Consider the following 13,111-nt stretch of genomic DNA (forward strand, 5'->3'; position numbering starts at 1 on the left):
AAGTGCTTTTTAACATTTTGTTCAATCATATGTAGCCAGCTGTACGGACTAAATTAATTATGTTCATCAGAATTATTACCATGTAGATGGGAGACAGGTGTTCATCATCTGGTAGTAGCAATGAGACATAAAGTGATGAATTACTTTTCAGCTTAGAGGTAGTTCTAAAATGAGGTGCTGCAGTATCTTTTTGGTAACAGATGCAAAAAGCCATATATTTGTAAGGCGCCATGAAGTGATATGGTGTATCTCAGGTGGTAGGTAGAATTATTTTTGAAAGCGTTTCGCCTGGAAAATATCTTTATAATGTGAAGTGACTTTAATGTGCCTCCAATCAGCGGAAGTGGAATTGGAAGTGATGCCATGCCTGACAGCTTCAAAATAAATGTGTAATGTGGTGAGACAGTTTTAGATGTTCTCATCTTTCCTCGCTCTTGACACAAATGTCATTTTATTTACATTTTTAGCTGTTCAACATACAAGTGGTCCATTCCCTCGCCTGTGAAAAATGCAAAAAAAGGGACAATATTCCATATACCTGGCTGAGCCTCCCAGTGTCCATACAGAAGGAAAACCCATCCGTGGTAAGGCACTTCTACTAGCACATGCAATACATTGCAGTCAATGAGGAGGGATAGACATTACCACCATGTTTTTCTTCCTCGTATTAGTCCTTACATATTCTGTGGAGAGAACATATTCTAGAAAACAAGCAACCCTGCTTACTTTCTGGAATTTTGAAATATTTAGCTCCTATACTCGTCGGGGGTTTATTTATACCCTACCCCTCATGAGACGTCCTTGTTTTCCATTGTCTGATATGTACAACGCCTCACTAGAGGCTATAAATTGTTGAATTTTCTCTTGTGTATATCTAACTTCCATTTTGTTTGTAACAATGTGATTGTATCTTTGTTGTTTTTTGCACAAGGCTGTGCTGCAGTTGCTATTTTCAGTCTTGTCACAGACCAATCCCATATATAGATTTACCTTTTTTTTTTTAAGACTTGTTGTGAGGTTGTATGTAATGCTCACACCTCTTGCAGTTACTTCTGATGGATACTTCTAACTGCAGACTCCTCTCCTTAGAATACCTCGCAGGCACCAGTCTGGATCCGAAACTTTTTGCAGCAATGTTTCTGTCACTTTTGGTACAGTTATAATCACAAATTGATTCTTTCAGATGTTTCTTTAGAGTAATTATTTAGTGTTGAGATATAGGCCATATGAAGGTCCTCTTCCTGTCCAACCCATGAAAATACAAATCACACACGTTCGGAATGGTCCACAAAGAATGGACTATGTATTGCATCAGTGGGAAACCATAATAATAAAGCAAGTGTTCAGTGTAAACAATAATAACAAAGCAAGTGTTCCAAAACATAATAAGTATGTGCAGACGCACAGTGCTCGTGAGGAGTGCAAAGTGAAAAATAAGTAAAATCAAAATTCCATTTTAGTACAACAAGCTATAACATTTTTAAAGTGTTGATGAATCACAAATATAACATCCTGGCATCAATTAAATTTAGTTTTGATTTTTCAACGCTTGGTAGTTTGATCTTTAGTAAACCGGGTCTTAGTGGGGATTAGTCAGTGTGTTATATTATACCTTGCATGTGTAATAAGTACATTTTTTTCTTACCAAAAATAAGTATTGGACAATCAGATTATTGGGGTTGCTGTATATTGAGATTTGCCTCTCTGCTTACCTTGCACCTACCTCCCTCCTAGAAGTCTTTGACTTCTCGGCCCATTCTGCTACTGAGAGTCAAGTGCTGATGGTATAGTACTTGGCCCTGTTGTTCAGGATCCATAGTAGGTTGGGCCCAGATACAGCAGTAGTAAAAGACCTCAACCAATGCTTAATTTGTAAAAAAGAAAAACATAAGTGCCAGAGCTCAAGATAATTCTTAGGCAACTTCAGCTTGCACCACCAAAGGTCCCTGCCACTGCTGCCAAACGACACCTGATTGATTGATTGATGGGGAACTTATATAGCGCAGCTATCGCCCTACGGGCATCCTGGCGCTTACCTACTTACCATTACCTTCCTACAAATGTGACACTTTGGACTATAGTAGATGACCCAAAGTCATATGAACAGACTGAACACACTAGCATTATTCATTTTTTAATTGTTCATTGAATTGGTAAACACTTTCCTCATGGCCTTTTTTTTCCCAAAATAAACCAAAAGCACCGCCATGTGGTGAACTGCCATAAATATTTGATGGTGTTATGAAATAAGTGCCGGTGAAGAGCACTGGCAAACAGCGGCTCAATGTAAACACTAACGCAAAAACCGCTGCCAGACCCATAGACTTTTAAAAGGGGTTGTCACAGTCTTTTTCTCATATGGTGCTTGTATAAGTTTCGGTTGGATAGCCCCTGACCCATATCTATGACCACTGTTTGGAGAATGAACTCTGAATATTTAGAGAGAACTGTGCATGTGGTTCCTTACTTGGGGAAAAGTTGTGCCAAAGCCCCAGACCAAAGGAGTGAATCAAAGGAACACTTGACTGACCTCCCTAGAAACCACACCAGGGCCAGCACAACTGAAGGAGCCCACCTCAGCAGATTGGTAGCCACTATGGAAGATTGGCTACTAGCTGCCACTAGGCACTGAAAGACAACAAACCCTGAGGGCCAAAAGTTGCCCTGGGTCTGCTGACCTGGTTGCTGAGGAGGGCATCAGCACCCACCAAAAGATATCGCTTGGAACCCTGTACATGGAGACTGGTATTCCAGCCACAGCTGGTGTTTCACGGTCTCAAAGAGGACTTAGACGGCCCCCCACCTCTGTCGCCAAAGTCGTCCCTCCTAATCCGTAGACAGAGTAATAATCACAAAGGCACCCCCATCGACCGCACAGCACCCGGAGTGTCCTACAATCTATTTTTAGAAATTGGTGTTGTCTTTCTTTCATGTTTTGTGTCTTTCTTAGTTCATTGTTTGATACTGTTAAATGCTTTACACTAGTTCCTGCTTCTGCACATGCTGTATGACCACAAGTCAATTGAACACTCTCCCTAAATCAAAGAAGTAGTGGTATTGGATTGGCAGGGGGCACTAAACAGGAATAATGGATAGGGATCTGTGTGTCCATTCACCTGGCTGGCACAGGCAGCAGCGTTGCCTGCCAGATGCTCCTGGGATTGATCTGCATTTCCAAGTAGGTGCTATTTGGGGAAATTATATAATCAAATCATTTGCTAAACCTGTGACAGACATTGACCTTCACAAATTGCCATTCTACAAACACCAACAGGTTATACAAGCCTTTCACATTTCCTATACAGATGAAATCCCTGAATTTAGCCTGTTCGAGGTGAATTCTAAAAAAGTAAATATCCAAAATATCTAGAGTGTGTAGAACCCAAATGGTACCCCAGGAAGTTGCAATTATGACAAAAATTTGATCCAATTCAACTACCTTCATAGGGTGTACACACCATTTTGGTGCATGCACAGAAAGACCTCACAGCTCTACCTGAGATGTCCCTCCCCGGCGGGTGCTTTCCTGCACACAGTGTGGACGTATCCTATGACACAAGAATACTTAGAGGATATTGTATACATTCATTCAGCAGTAGTAGATATCCACATGCACTAGATCCGAAGGTAGCTTTGTTGGGATTGGCGGAGGGCCTAAATGGTCCTAGAGGTGCTAAAACCATGTTGTGCTTTCTGATTGTGAAGAAAGATATGGACCAACATTGGCAGTCAACCTCTGCTCAATGGGTAGATGAGTTGTAAGGACATGGACAGTTGCTCATTTATTTTGGCACTGATATATCGATCATGGGGTTATCCACATATACACAAGAAGATCTGGGGCCCAGGGTGAGCACTGCGGTACAGATGCCTTGGGCACATGGTTAGAAAAACCTTTAAGTTCCTAATACTGGTTATTGATATTATGGCCACTAAATCAGACACAAGGCATGTCCTTAAACTCTTCATAAGAACCAGCATGAGGTAATGTTACAAAAGAAGCATGATGCACTCATCTCACATAAGCTGAAAGTAATTGTTGGTTGTTATATTACTTAAAATGCAAATAAAATATGTTTAAATAATTGACAACAAATATTCAATTACATCTTTAACAGCATTGTGTGACCTGTGAGGTGAGATATATTTTAAGACACCAACACTGTGAACTCTACTTATTCTGTTTAGAAATAGTTAAGTAGAATCTGGTCTATTTTGACACTGCAGCGGGACGTTTTTTACTCCAGAAATTAGGGTTTAGATATGCTGAAGCTTTCCATTTTACGGACAGGATCTAAGTGAAACTAGACAAATGTGCCAAACTTCAGTTAAAAATCTGAGAATTTGGCTCAGTGGCGGCCAGTAGGTTTTGGAGTGAGGGAGGCGGACGGGACACACACACGTGCACACACACACACATACACATAACACTCTCAGACATGCATTCACACACACACGTGCACACACACACAAACACATCCATTCACAACAGTCTTTACCAAACATTCATACATACACGCCGCACCAAACATTCATTTAAAAGAAAACATACACATACCTGCAGCCAGCTTTGCCTCGGAGGTTCCAGGAGGCTTGGCACTGCTGCCTTTCAATGAGGGAAGCAAAGACCAAAGAAAATGATGGACGGAGTGTTGAACATTGCAAGCACTCACCCCCAGTCAACTGATCTGGGTTTAATCCATCACCGTTCTTTAGCCCACTCTGCCACCCCAGTTCAGACATGGCCGTATGCAAATCAGTCTGACCCTGCGCCTCATGGGAACAGTGTAGCCCGAACTGCCAAGCCATGTCTTCCCTGGACCGGAAACAAGCTTCCTAGGACCGGTTTCTGGAATTTCAGCCGTCTTCAGCCAGGCTTGCTTGAATCCAGTGGCAAAGTGAGCAAGGGACTCACGTCTGAGCATACCCTGCCAACTTATGGCGAACAAAGCAAAAACCAAAGAAAATGATGGACGGAGTGTTGAACATTGCAAGCACTCACCCCCAGTCAACTGATCTGGGTTTAATCCATCACCGTTCTTTAGCCCACTCTGCCACCCCAGTTCAGACATGGTCGTATGCAAATCAGTCTGACCCTGTGCCTCATGGGAACAGTCCAGCCCGAACTGCCAAGCCATGTCTTCCCTGGACCGGAAACAAGCTTCCTAGGACCGGTTTCTGGCATTTCAGCCGTCTTCAGCCAGGCTTGCTTGAATCCAGTGGCAAAGTGAGCAAGGGACTCACGTCTGAGCATACCCTGTACTGGGGTGAATGTATGACATTGTTCTGCATTCTGTCCATCAATTGTTGTTTTTGCATTTGTCACCCCGAGTGGGAAGGGTATGCCCAGATGTGGGTCCCTTGCTCTCCATGCCACTGGAATCAAGCTATCCTGGCTGAAGAGGGGTGAAACCCCCGAAACCGGTCCTAGGATGCTTGTTTCCAGTCCAGGGAGGACCTGGCTTGGCAGTTCGGGCTGGACTGTTCCCATGAGGCACAGGGTCAAGACTGATTTGCATATGGCTGGGTTCAAATTGGAACGGCATGGTGAGCAAAAAAACTATGGATTTAGGCCCAGATCTCTGTACTGGGGTGAATGTATGACATTGTTCTGCATTCTGTCCATCCATTGTTGTTTTTGCATTTTTCAATGAGGGAAGGCAGCAGTCCCAACGTCATCACAGAGTGGGATGAGGTCAGTGAGACTGCTGACCACACTCCACTCTCTGATGAAGTGTCACTGACTGACACTCGACCCTGGGCACTTCAGGGCTTAAAACTGAAGTGTACAGGTGCAAGGTAATCAGTGAAGCTACCCGTTGTCACTGAGGGGAAGGCCTCAATGACCTTTGCTGAGCTGAGCAAAGTTCAGCTCCGGCAGCCAGGACCCTGCGCATGTCTGGCTCCTGGCTGCCTGACCCGAAAATGAACAGTGTCTGTCAGGCTGACTTTTGTTCCTCACAATAAACCCACATAACCTTTCCCTGGGATCCGTTTTTTTTTTTTGTCCTCATTTAAAGAAAATAAGTGAGAAGCAAGCCAATGGTTTATTCTGGGATCCCCGCCCGAAGATAACAGTGCCGTCAAGTTATTTGAACCCCCAGGGATCCAACAAAACCAGCTGTCAAGATCCTGATATAGGTAAGTACAGAGGCCAGGAAGTGCTTAACTTGCACAAGATGAGACCTCTTCCTCACATCTCACTTATATCATAATCATTGGACTTTGTCTGTTGTGAAAATTCAGGATAGTATTATATAAAAAATTATTGACCCAATCATCCCAACTCCTCCATATTCTGATTCTTTTTCTTGTGCAGCTAGCGAGATCCAATCTATGAATTCGTCTCACTGAGGCAACCCAATCTACTACTACAGGGGGTTGAGAGGTAATCCATTATAAACAAATTTCCCTCCTTGCAAGAAGAATCAACAAAAATAGAAGGATGACCTGTGAGTTAGACAGATTGTAGCTGATACTCTCCTCTAAGAGGTTCCTAAAGATAACCAAAATCAGGCTTACCTTGATCTTATGCCCCAAGATCTCCGAAACAATCTGTCAGGTTGGCACTCTGCAGGATTCGCTCGCAGTAATAAGCTCCACCTCTGGACCTCCCAAACACCCTGAACTATATACACAGGCTATTCGAGCGATACGGTGAGGGAAAAAACCCAGGAAGGGATAGGAAGGGACAGCAGGGAAGGGAAGCTGCAAAACAAAACACATAGATTAGTACATTTTCTTGTCTCCTACTCTCGTTAATTTCTCGCTAAAGTATGGTGTGTCACCTGAGCTGTGATTCTTAGCATCCAAGCGGCGGTTCTCTCCTTGCGCCTTCCTTTCCCTAAACAACGCAAGAAACCCGGTTCGCTTACACGGCATCCATCGCAACACTGCCCAATGTATGTGCTGCTACTGCAATTAACGTACCCCCTGACTGTAACCACTCAAATATATATACAATCAGTACAGTCGATAAGTCTTGACTACTATCCAGCTTCTTAGTCCAGCAAAAGAAATAAGGAGATAAAAAGTAAGGAGAGGCCCTGATACGGTCACAATGCAACCGGTGCAGATTCCGTCATCTACAACGATTATAGCAATAAACAATCCTCTAAGTTCAAAGTCAAACCAAACACGGTAGGGCGTAGTGCCTATACCACTTCCGTCCGCTTTGGCAATTGTATTCCACAAAAGGTATTTGAGCAATTCGTCCTGTCTTCATGACGGCAATGCGGAGGCCTCCCCCTGCACTCCACCACTTGAATCAAGACAACTTGAATCCAGGGTATAATGAAACAATCAAGTTCCCCCTCACAAGAAAAGACGAAAGGGAAGTAGCACTAAACCCACGGGGTACAAGGCTGGCTCTCAAGTATAATTTCAAAAGCGATCCGCTCTTCCAACAAACAATGTGCGTAGTGTCACGAAAGTATTAACGATACCAATGCCGGACGCCGTGACACTGTAGACGCTCCTCCGATAACGCTACCTGGAACCTCCGGAAACTAGAGCAGCCGCTCCCGCTGATACCAACAAATCACGAACACTCCCCTACCGGCCGTACCGCGCTAAATCCAGTCAGCAGGCCGGGGCTCATGGGAAATGAAGTCAGAGCCTATTTTACCTGGGAATTGTAGTTCAGGCAGGCGCATAGGCTAAACCCTGACACAATCTTACCAATGTCTTGCCAGAAGGCCTGAATAGAAGGACACTGCCAAAACATGTGTGTTTCATCCACATCGTTAGAGGCGCACTTCAAACACGCCTTCCGATGATCACCTCCCAGTTTAGCCAATTTCTTCCGGATCCAGTATGCCCTATGGAGTGTGAACAAATGGTTCCTCTTAAGATAGGCAGCTTTGACCACATTCCATAAAGTGCACATCGTTACATTCCATAAGTATGTTAATGTTGGTCGAAGGCAGGTCTCTTCTCCAGGACTCCTCCATAGGTACTAATGGTGGTTCCCCCTTGATCAAAAGCCAATACCATTTGGAGACCTCTTTATGTTGAAAAAGGGGGCCTCGTAGAGATAGTTCATGACCTTCATTTACTTCTCCTTCTTTGTCACGGTGAGCAGCCCAGCTAGATAATTGATCAAACTTAAATCTTGAAAGTCTTTGATGTGTGATATTATAAAGTATATCCCATGGGAGAAGTTTGTTTTCTTGAAGCAATTGACCCCAGTTCAGAATAGCTTCTTCCAATAATGCGATCAGTAGGCTATCTTTTAGGCAGGCTGGAGTACCTGGGGAGTTCCAAATAGGGGCCCCTGCACTATAATATGGAATATTCAGGATTTTCTTGATACCAACCTTCGCAGGCAGGTCTTAAAACCTTAAGTTTAATTTTCCTAAAGTATTTTGGGTGCCCAGACTTAAACAAAAAGCCATCACCCCCCTGTGGAGTATTTTTGGTCATTGCTAGAAGCAAGGGACGGAAACAGGATGAATTAAATAGAAGGGCCCTTACATTCTTTAGTTGAAAAGCAAAACAATAGAAACGAAAATCAGGACTAGCTATAACCCCCTCTACATTTGCACATCGCAACTTCCTCCATGCAATCCTCAACCCCTTATCAGAGCAAAGAAACCTATTCATCATCCCTTGTAATTCTTTCAAAGAAGATTGATCGAAAAATAAGGGGATTGTGTCAAAGATGAAGGTGAATTTTGGCAGGATTGACATTTTGAGCAAATTGGAGCGGCCCAGGATGGACAATGGATCTTAATAATCCCAGGATCTTAATAACAAGATCCTGATAAGCCCAAGATCTTAATAATACGGCAGCTTCCTTCCATTTAAATTCAAGTTTTACTAAGGCCAAGTTACCTAAGTAACAGGTTTGCTGTTTAACTAGTACATTACCCTGTGGTGTATTCCATGTCATAATTTCCGTCTTGTGGGCATTAATTAAATAACCTGAGACCCTCCCAAAATCCAACAGTATTTTCTCTCGGCAGGGCAAGATAGTATGGGAGTCCCTGGAGAAAATCCTCAAATTGTCCACATATAGTTCAACTTTTTTTTACCAACTCTCCCATCCAAATGAAGCGTAAATGTTACTAGCCCTAATACTACAGGCCAAGGGTTCTATGTATAGATCGAATAGTAGTGGGGAGAGAGGGCACCCCTGTCTCGTTCCCCGTTCTAACTTGATTGATTTAGAAAGGTTGCCGTTAACAATCAATCTAGCAGTAGGTGCTTTATAGATGTTGCTCTAACTAAGTGCTGACCCAACCCAAACCAACAAATCATATAGGTTAAAAAAGGCCAGTTCACTCCGTCAAATGCCTTCGCTGCATCAAATGCGATGATTGCGGGGGGCAGATTAAATGTGGTAGCTATGTCAATTGCCCCTATCAACTCATGCGTTAGACCATGAAGTTGACGGCTCCTAACAAACCCCTTCTGCTCAGGTTGAATCAAAGAATTCAGTACAGGGTTCAACCTCCCTGCAAGGATTCGTGCAAAAATTTGATATTTGCAATTCAGCAGGGAGATAGGTCTCTATGACTCACAGTTCTTTGGGTCTTTATTTGGTTTTAAGATCAAGGAGACAGTTGCCTCATCCCAAGACCGCGGGATTGGGTTATTATCTGAGAAGATCCTGTCAAGCAGGATAACAAAGACAGGGGCAATCTACCAGAGCCTACATAGAGCTCATTAGGAATACCATCCGTCCCTGCTGCACTGCCCTTTTTTAGACGTTGTATCACAGTCTTAAGTTCTATCAAGGAAATGCTCTGATTCAACAAACTAGTTTGATTTTCTGTAAGGTGAGGTATGGATATCTCCTCAATATAATTTTTAATTTGAGACTCCGAGACCGCTAGGTCTTCGGTGTACAAGTCCTTAAACTTCAAATGCCTGTTCTATTTTAAGGTTGTCTGAGGAGTTCTCACCTGAATCTATCATAGTTTCCTGTTTAATTTGATTCGTATTTTGATTCATCTGGGACTTCCAAGTGAGGAGCTTCCCGCATCCCTCACCACATTCATAATTAGCTAACTTACTAGCTTCCCATTTTATCCTAATAATGTCATCTAGGTAGTCTGTTAGCAACTGTCTCCTAGCTATTACCTCTCTGCTTTCCTTCCCATCCAGTTGCATATCTTGGTGAGAATCACTATTATTCCTTGCTCTGGAAATATCGTCTTCCAATTTCTGTATAATCGTTCTACTCTCCTCACATTTCTTAGCTGCCAAGCTTATTACGGTACCTCTGATGTATGCCTTATAGGCATCCCACATTACCTCCAATGAAACAGAGTTTTTGTTGGTTTAAGAAAACAAATTGGGTTTCTTTCTCCAACTGCAAAATTGTTAAGGGATCTAGAAGTAGGGTTCTGTCAATGGTCCACCTTTTAGTAGACTCACTTCTGGGCACTTGTAGCTATAAGGCTACAGCGGAATGATCAGAGAGGTGCTCCGGGACATGTGTTACCGAGGTCGTACATTTCCACATCTCTCCCTCCAGATATCTATCAGCCCAAGGTCCTTCATCAGCATTTTAATAAAGGAACCCATTTTTGTAGAGACTATCCTCCCCCCTTTAGACCTATTTAGAACAGGGTTCAACAGAATATTAAAATTCACTCCCATTATGATCGGATAGTTAGATTGAATCAGATGACTATAGACGGTATTTAAAGGGGGTCTTAACGTCTATATTCGGACCATAATAGCCAACAAGGGTATGACATTCCTTTTGGATTTTAACATCACAGATGACTCAACGCCCTTTGGAGTCTACCTTAACATCGTCTAATGTGGCTTTAGCCGAGTGCTTGATAATCAAAGCTACTCCTTTAGTATAACAAGTTTGTGTAGTATGGCTAGAAGATTCAATCCATCTCTGCTTGGCGCATATAGATTCCCATTCCTCAAGAGTTAAGTGAGTTTCTTGAAGGGTAATAATATCAAACTTTGATTGGCGCAAATATTGGAAGATTTTCCTCTGTCTACTCAAAACCCTAAATCCATTAACATTCCACGTTAGGATTTTAATTGATGTTAAAGAAGGATTAAGGTTCTAACTGACCCGCCATTGGAGATTTCACAAATCTTACAGACAGACAGCAAATTAGTTGTTCAGAGGCTGCTCCATTTTTATTTATAATATCCTGTCTATTTAACAAATGAGGACTTTTTTCCCTAATAAGCTCCCCACCCAGTGAAAAATCAAAAATAACTTCCTCCAACTGTGCCCCCCCTCCCAAGGGAACCCTCCCTGAAATTAACCTGGCCTTGATGATAGAACTGCCCAGTCAAGCTCACCCCTACCGGTAAAACTTGAGGATAACAGCAAGCATCAAACCTATCCCTGAGCCTTTGTTTGGTCTATGAAAACCCTCACCTCCTTAGGCTCTCTAAAGTTAAACATTTTGTTCTTCCACATTATTTTCAGGAGAGCGGAGAATCTCAGTAGAGCAGTGGCACCTAAAGATCTTAATATTGGAATGAACTTCCCCAGTTACCATTGTTGTTCCTGGGTAATTCTGGACAGATCCGATTTAATTCGGAAAGACCAGTCTCCCTTAGTAAAGGAGCCGGCTTTGAGTGCATCAGATAGAACCCGCTCCTTCAAAAGAAAGGTTTTAAAATTAACTAGAATTCTTCTAGGTGTTTTCCTATTTGTGTTTTTTAAGAAGGGGTCTCTGTGAATTCTCTGTATGTCAGCTTTGAGGTCAGAGGAGACAATGGCCGGGATCAACTCTTTTAGCAGGCCTATAACAAAACTTTTAGTGTTATTGCCCTCCAGCCCTTCTGGAACATTAAGAACGTTAATGTTATTTGGCCTGCAGTTGTTTTCAAGAGATTCAATTGTATCCAGAATAGATTTTTCGCCACTCTTTAGTGTTTGAATCTCGGCACGGTTTGACTCAACTTCCTTATTTAGGGCCTCGACGGAGGCTTCCACCAGACAAATCGTCTCCGTAATTGCGAAAATTTTAAACTTCAGCGCTTCACACGTATCTTGAATTTTTGCCTGGCTCTTTTCTGAGATAGCAAACTTGTTCTTATTCTCCGAGGAAAGATTGATTAGAGTCAAGAGGGTTATAACGAGGGGTGTCAAGAGCCGGTTGTATAGAGACCAGAGGGGTCTCCTCAGGGAGGTTAGTACAATCACCAGGACAATCTCCCTGGACTTGATACCTGTTTGAGGTTGGGAGGTTCAGACAAACCTCCTGAGCAATCTCAGCATTATTACCTATATGGTCCATTGTAACTTCTGACGTATTTCCAGGGGGGTCACAGGTTGATGAGAAGACTCCTTCCTTTCTGACCAAGGTGCATTTTCTTGCTGGACTTGCTGTACTTTAGGATGCACCCTAAAATAGGATCTAAAGGACCGGGTTATTCTCAGTTGAGCCAAATCCTTTTGCTGCTGTAACGGAGTTGTAGAGGATGATTGAAATAATTCAGAATTAGGAGAGGTCTTGCCTCCTACCTTCCTGCTGGTTCTTTTTGAAACAATTCTAACAGGAACCGGAGGAACAGCGCTGGAGCTACCTGTAGATTGCCCAGACCCAAATATTTTATTTCTTAGGACATATCTGCTAGGGGCTTCCCCACCCTTCACATCTGCTAGGCTACCCAAACCTTTCTGCGTTGAGGGACCCGTGGAATCAATGTCGGTATTAACATCCAGTGAGGACTTCTTTATGGATGGCCCGTGTAGGACCCCCAAACTTTCTTGTTTCCATTTGCCTTCTCCTCTCTTCCGAGGGGTCTGTTGTAATGAAGGCAGCTCATTGCTAAACGCTCCTTTAGGGCATCTAGGGCTCATGTGAGGCATAGAGGGAGGAGCTGTGGAAATAATTAGCAAAAGTAGTTTAATAATGCCAGGAGGCTTAATAAAAATATTAATACCACAAAAGGGTTTATCCACTCCTGAAGGCTCCAACACTACGGCAGACAAATCGCCCTCCTCAGCTCCATCTACTATTAAGCAAGCCAGTCGGGGCACTCGGCAACAGCTGATTCTGCCTGGGGTGGCCCGGAAGGGAATCCTGGCCGTCGCATGCCTCTCAGCGGCAACACTGCATGCAGCATGAAGGAGCCGACCCCCTACCAAGCACGGGGCCAACCCAGACACCCCCCC

General features: G+C 43.3%; 1 protein-coding gene across 4 annotated transcripts in view; it reads left to right on the plus strand.

Moving 5' to 3' along the window:
• The window catches only part of LOC146785433 (ubiquitin carboxyl-terminal hydrolase 48-like), a 353,159-nt gene that overhangs the window by 210,035 nt on the left and 130,013 nt on the right, over positions 1-13,111 (plus strand). For all 4 annotated transcript variants that reach the window (XM_085634485.1, XM_085634487.1, XM_085634486.1 and 1 more), the window contains exon 5: positions 468-584. In XM_085634485.1, the coding sequence (XP_085490611.1) occupies positions 468-584 (117 nt within the window). The remainder of the gene's footprint in view (positions 1-467; positions 585-13,111) is intronic.

This window comes from Triturus cristatus, chromosome 11 (genome assembly GCF_964204655.1).
Source record: "Triturus cristatus chromosome 11, aTriCri1.1, whole genome shotgun sequence".
NCBI lineage: Eukaryota > Metazoa > Chordata > Amphibia > Caudata > Salamandridae > Triturus > Triturus cristatus.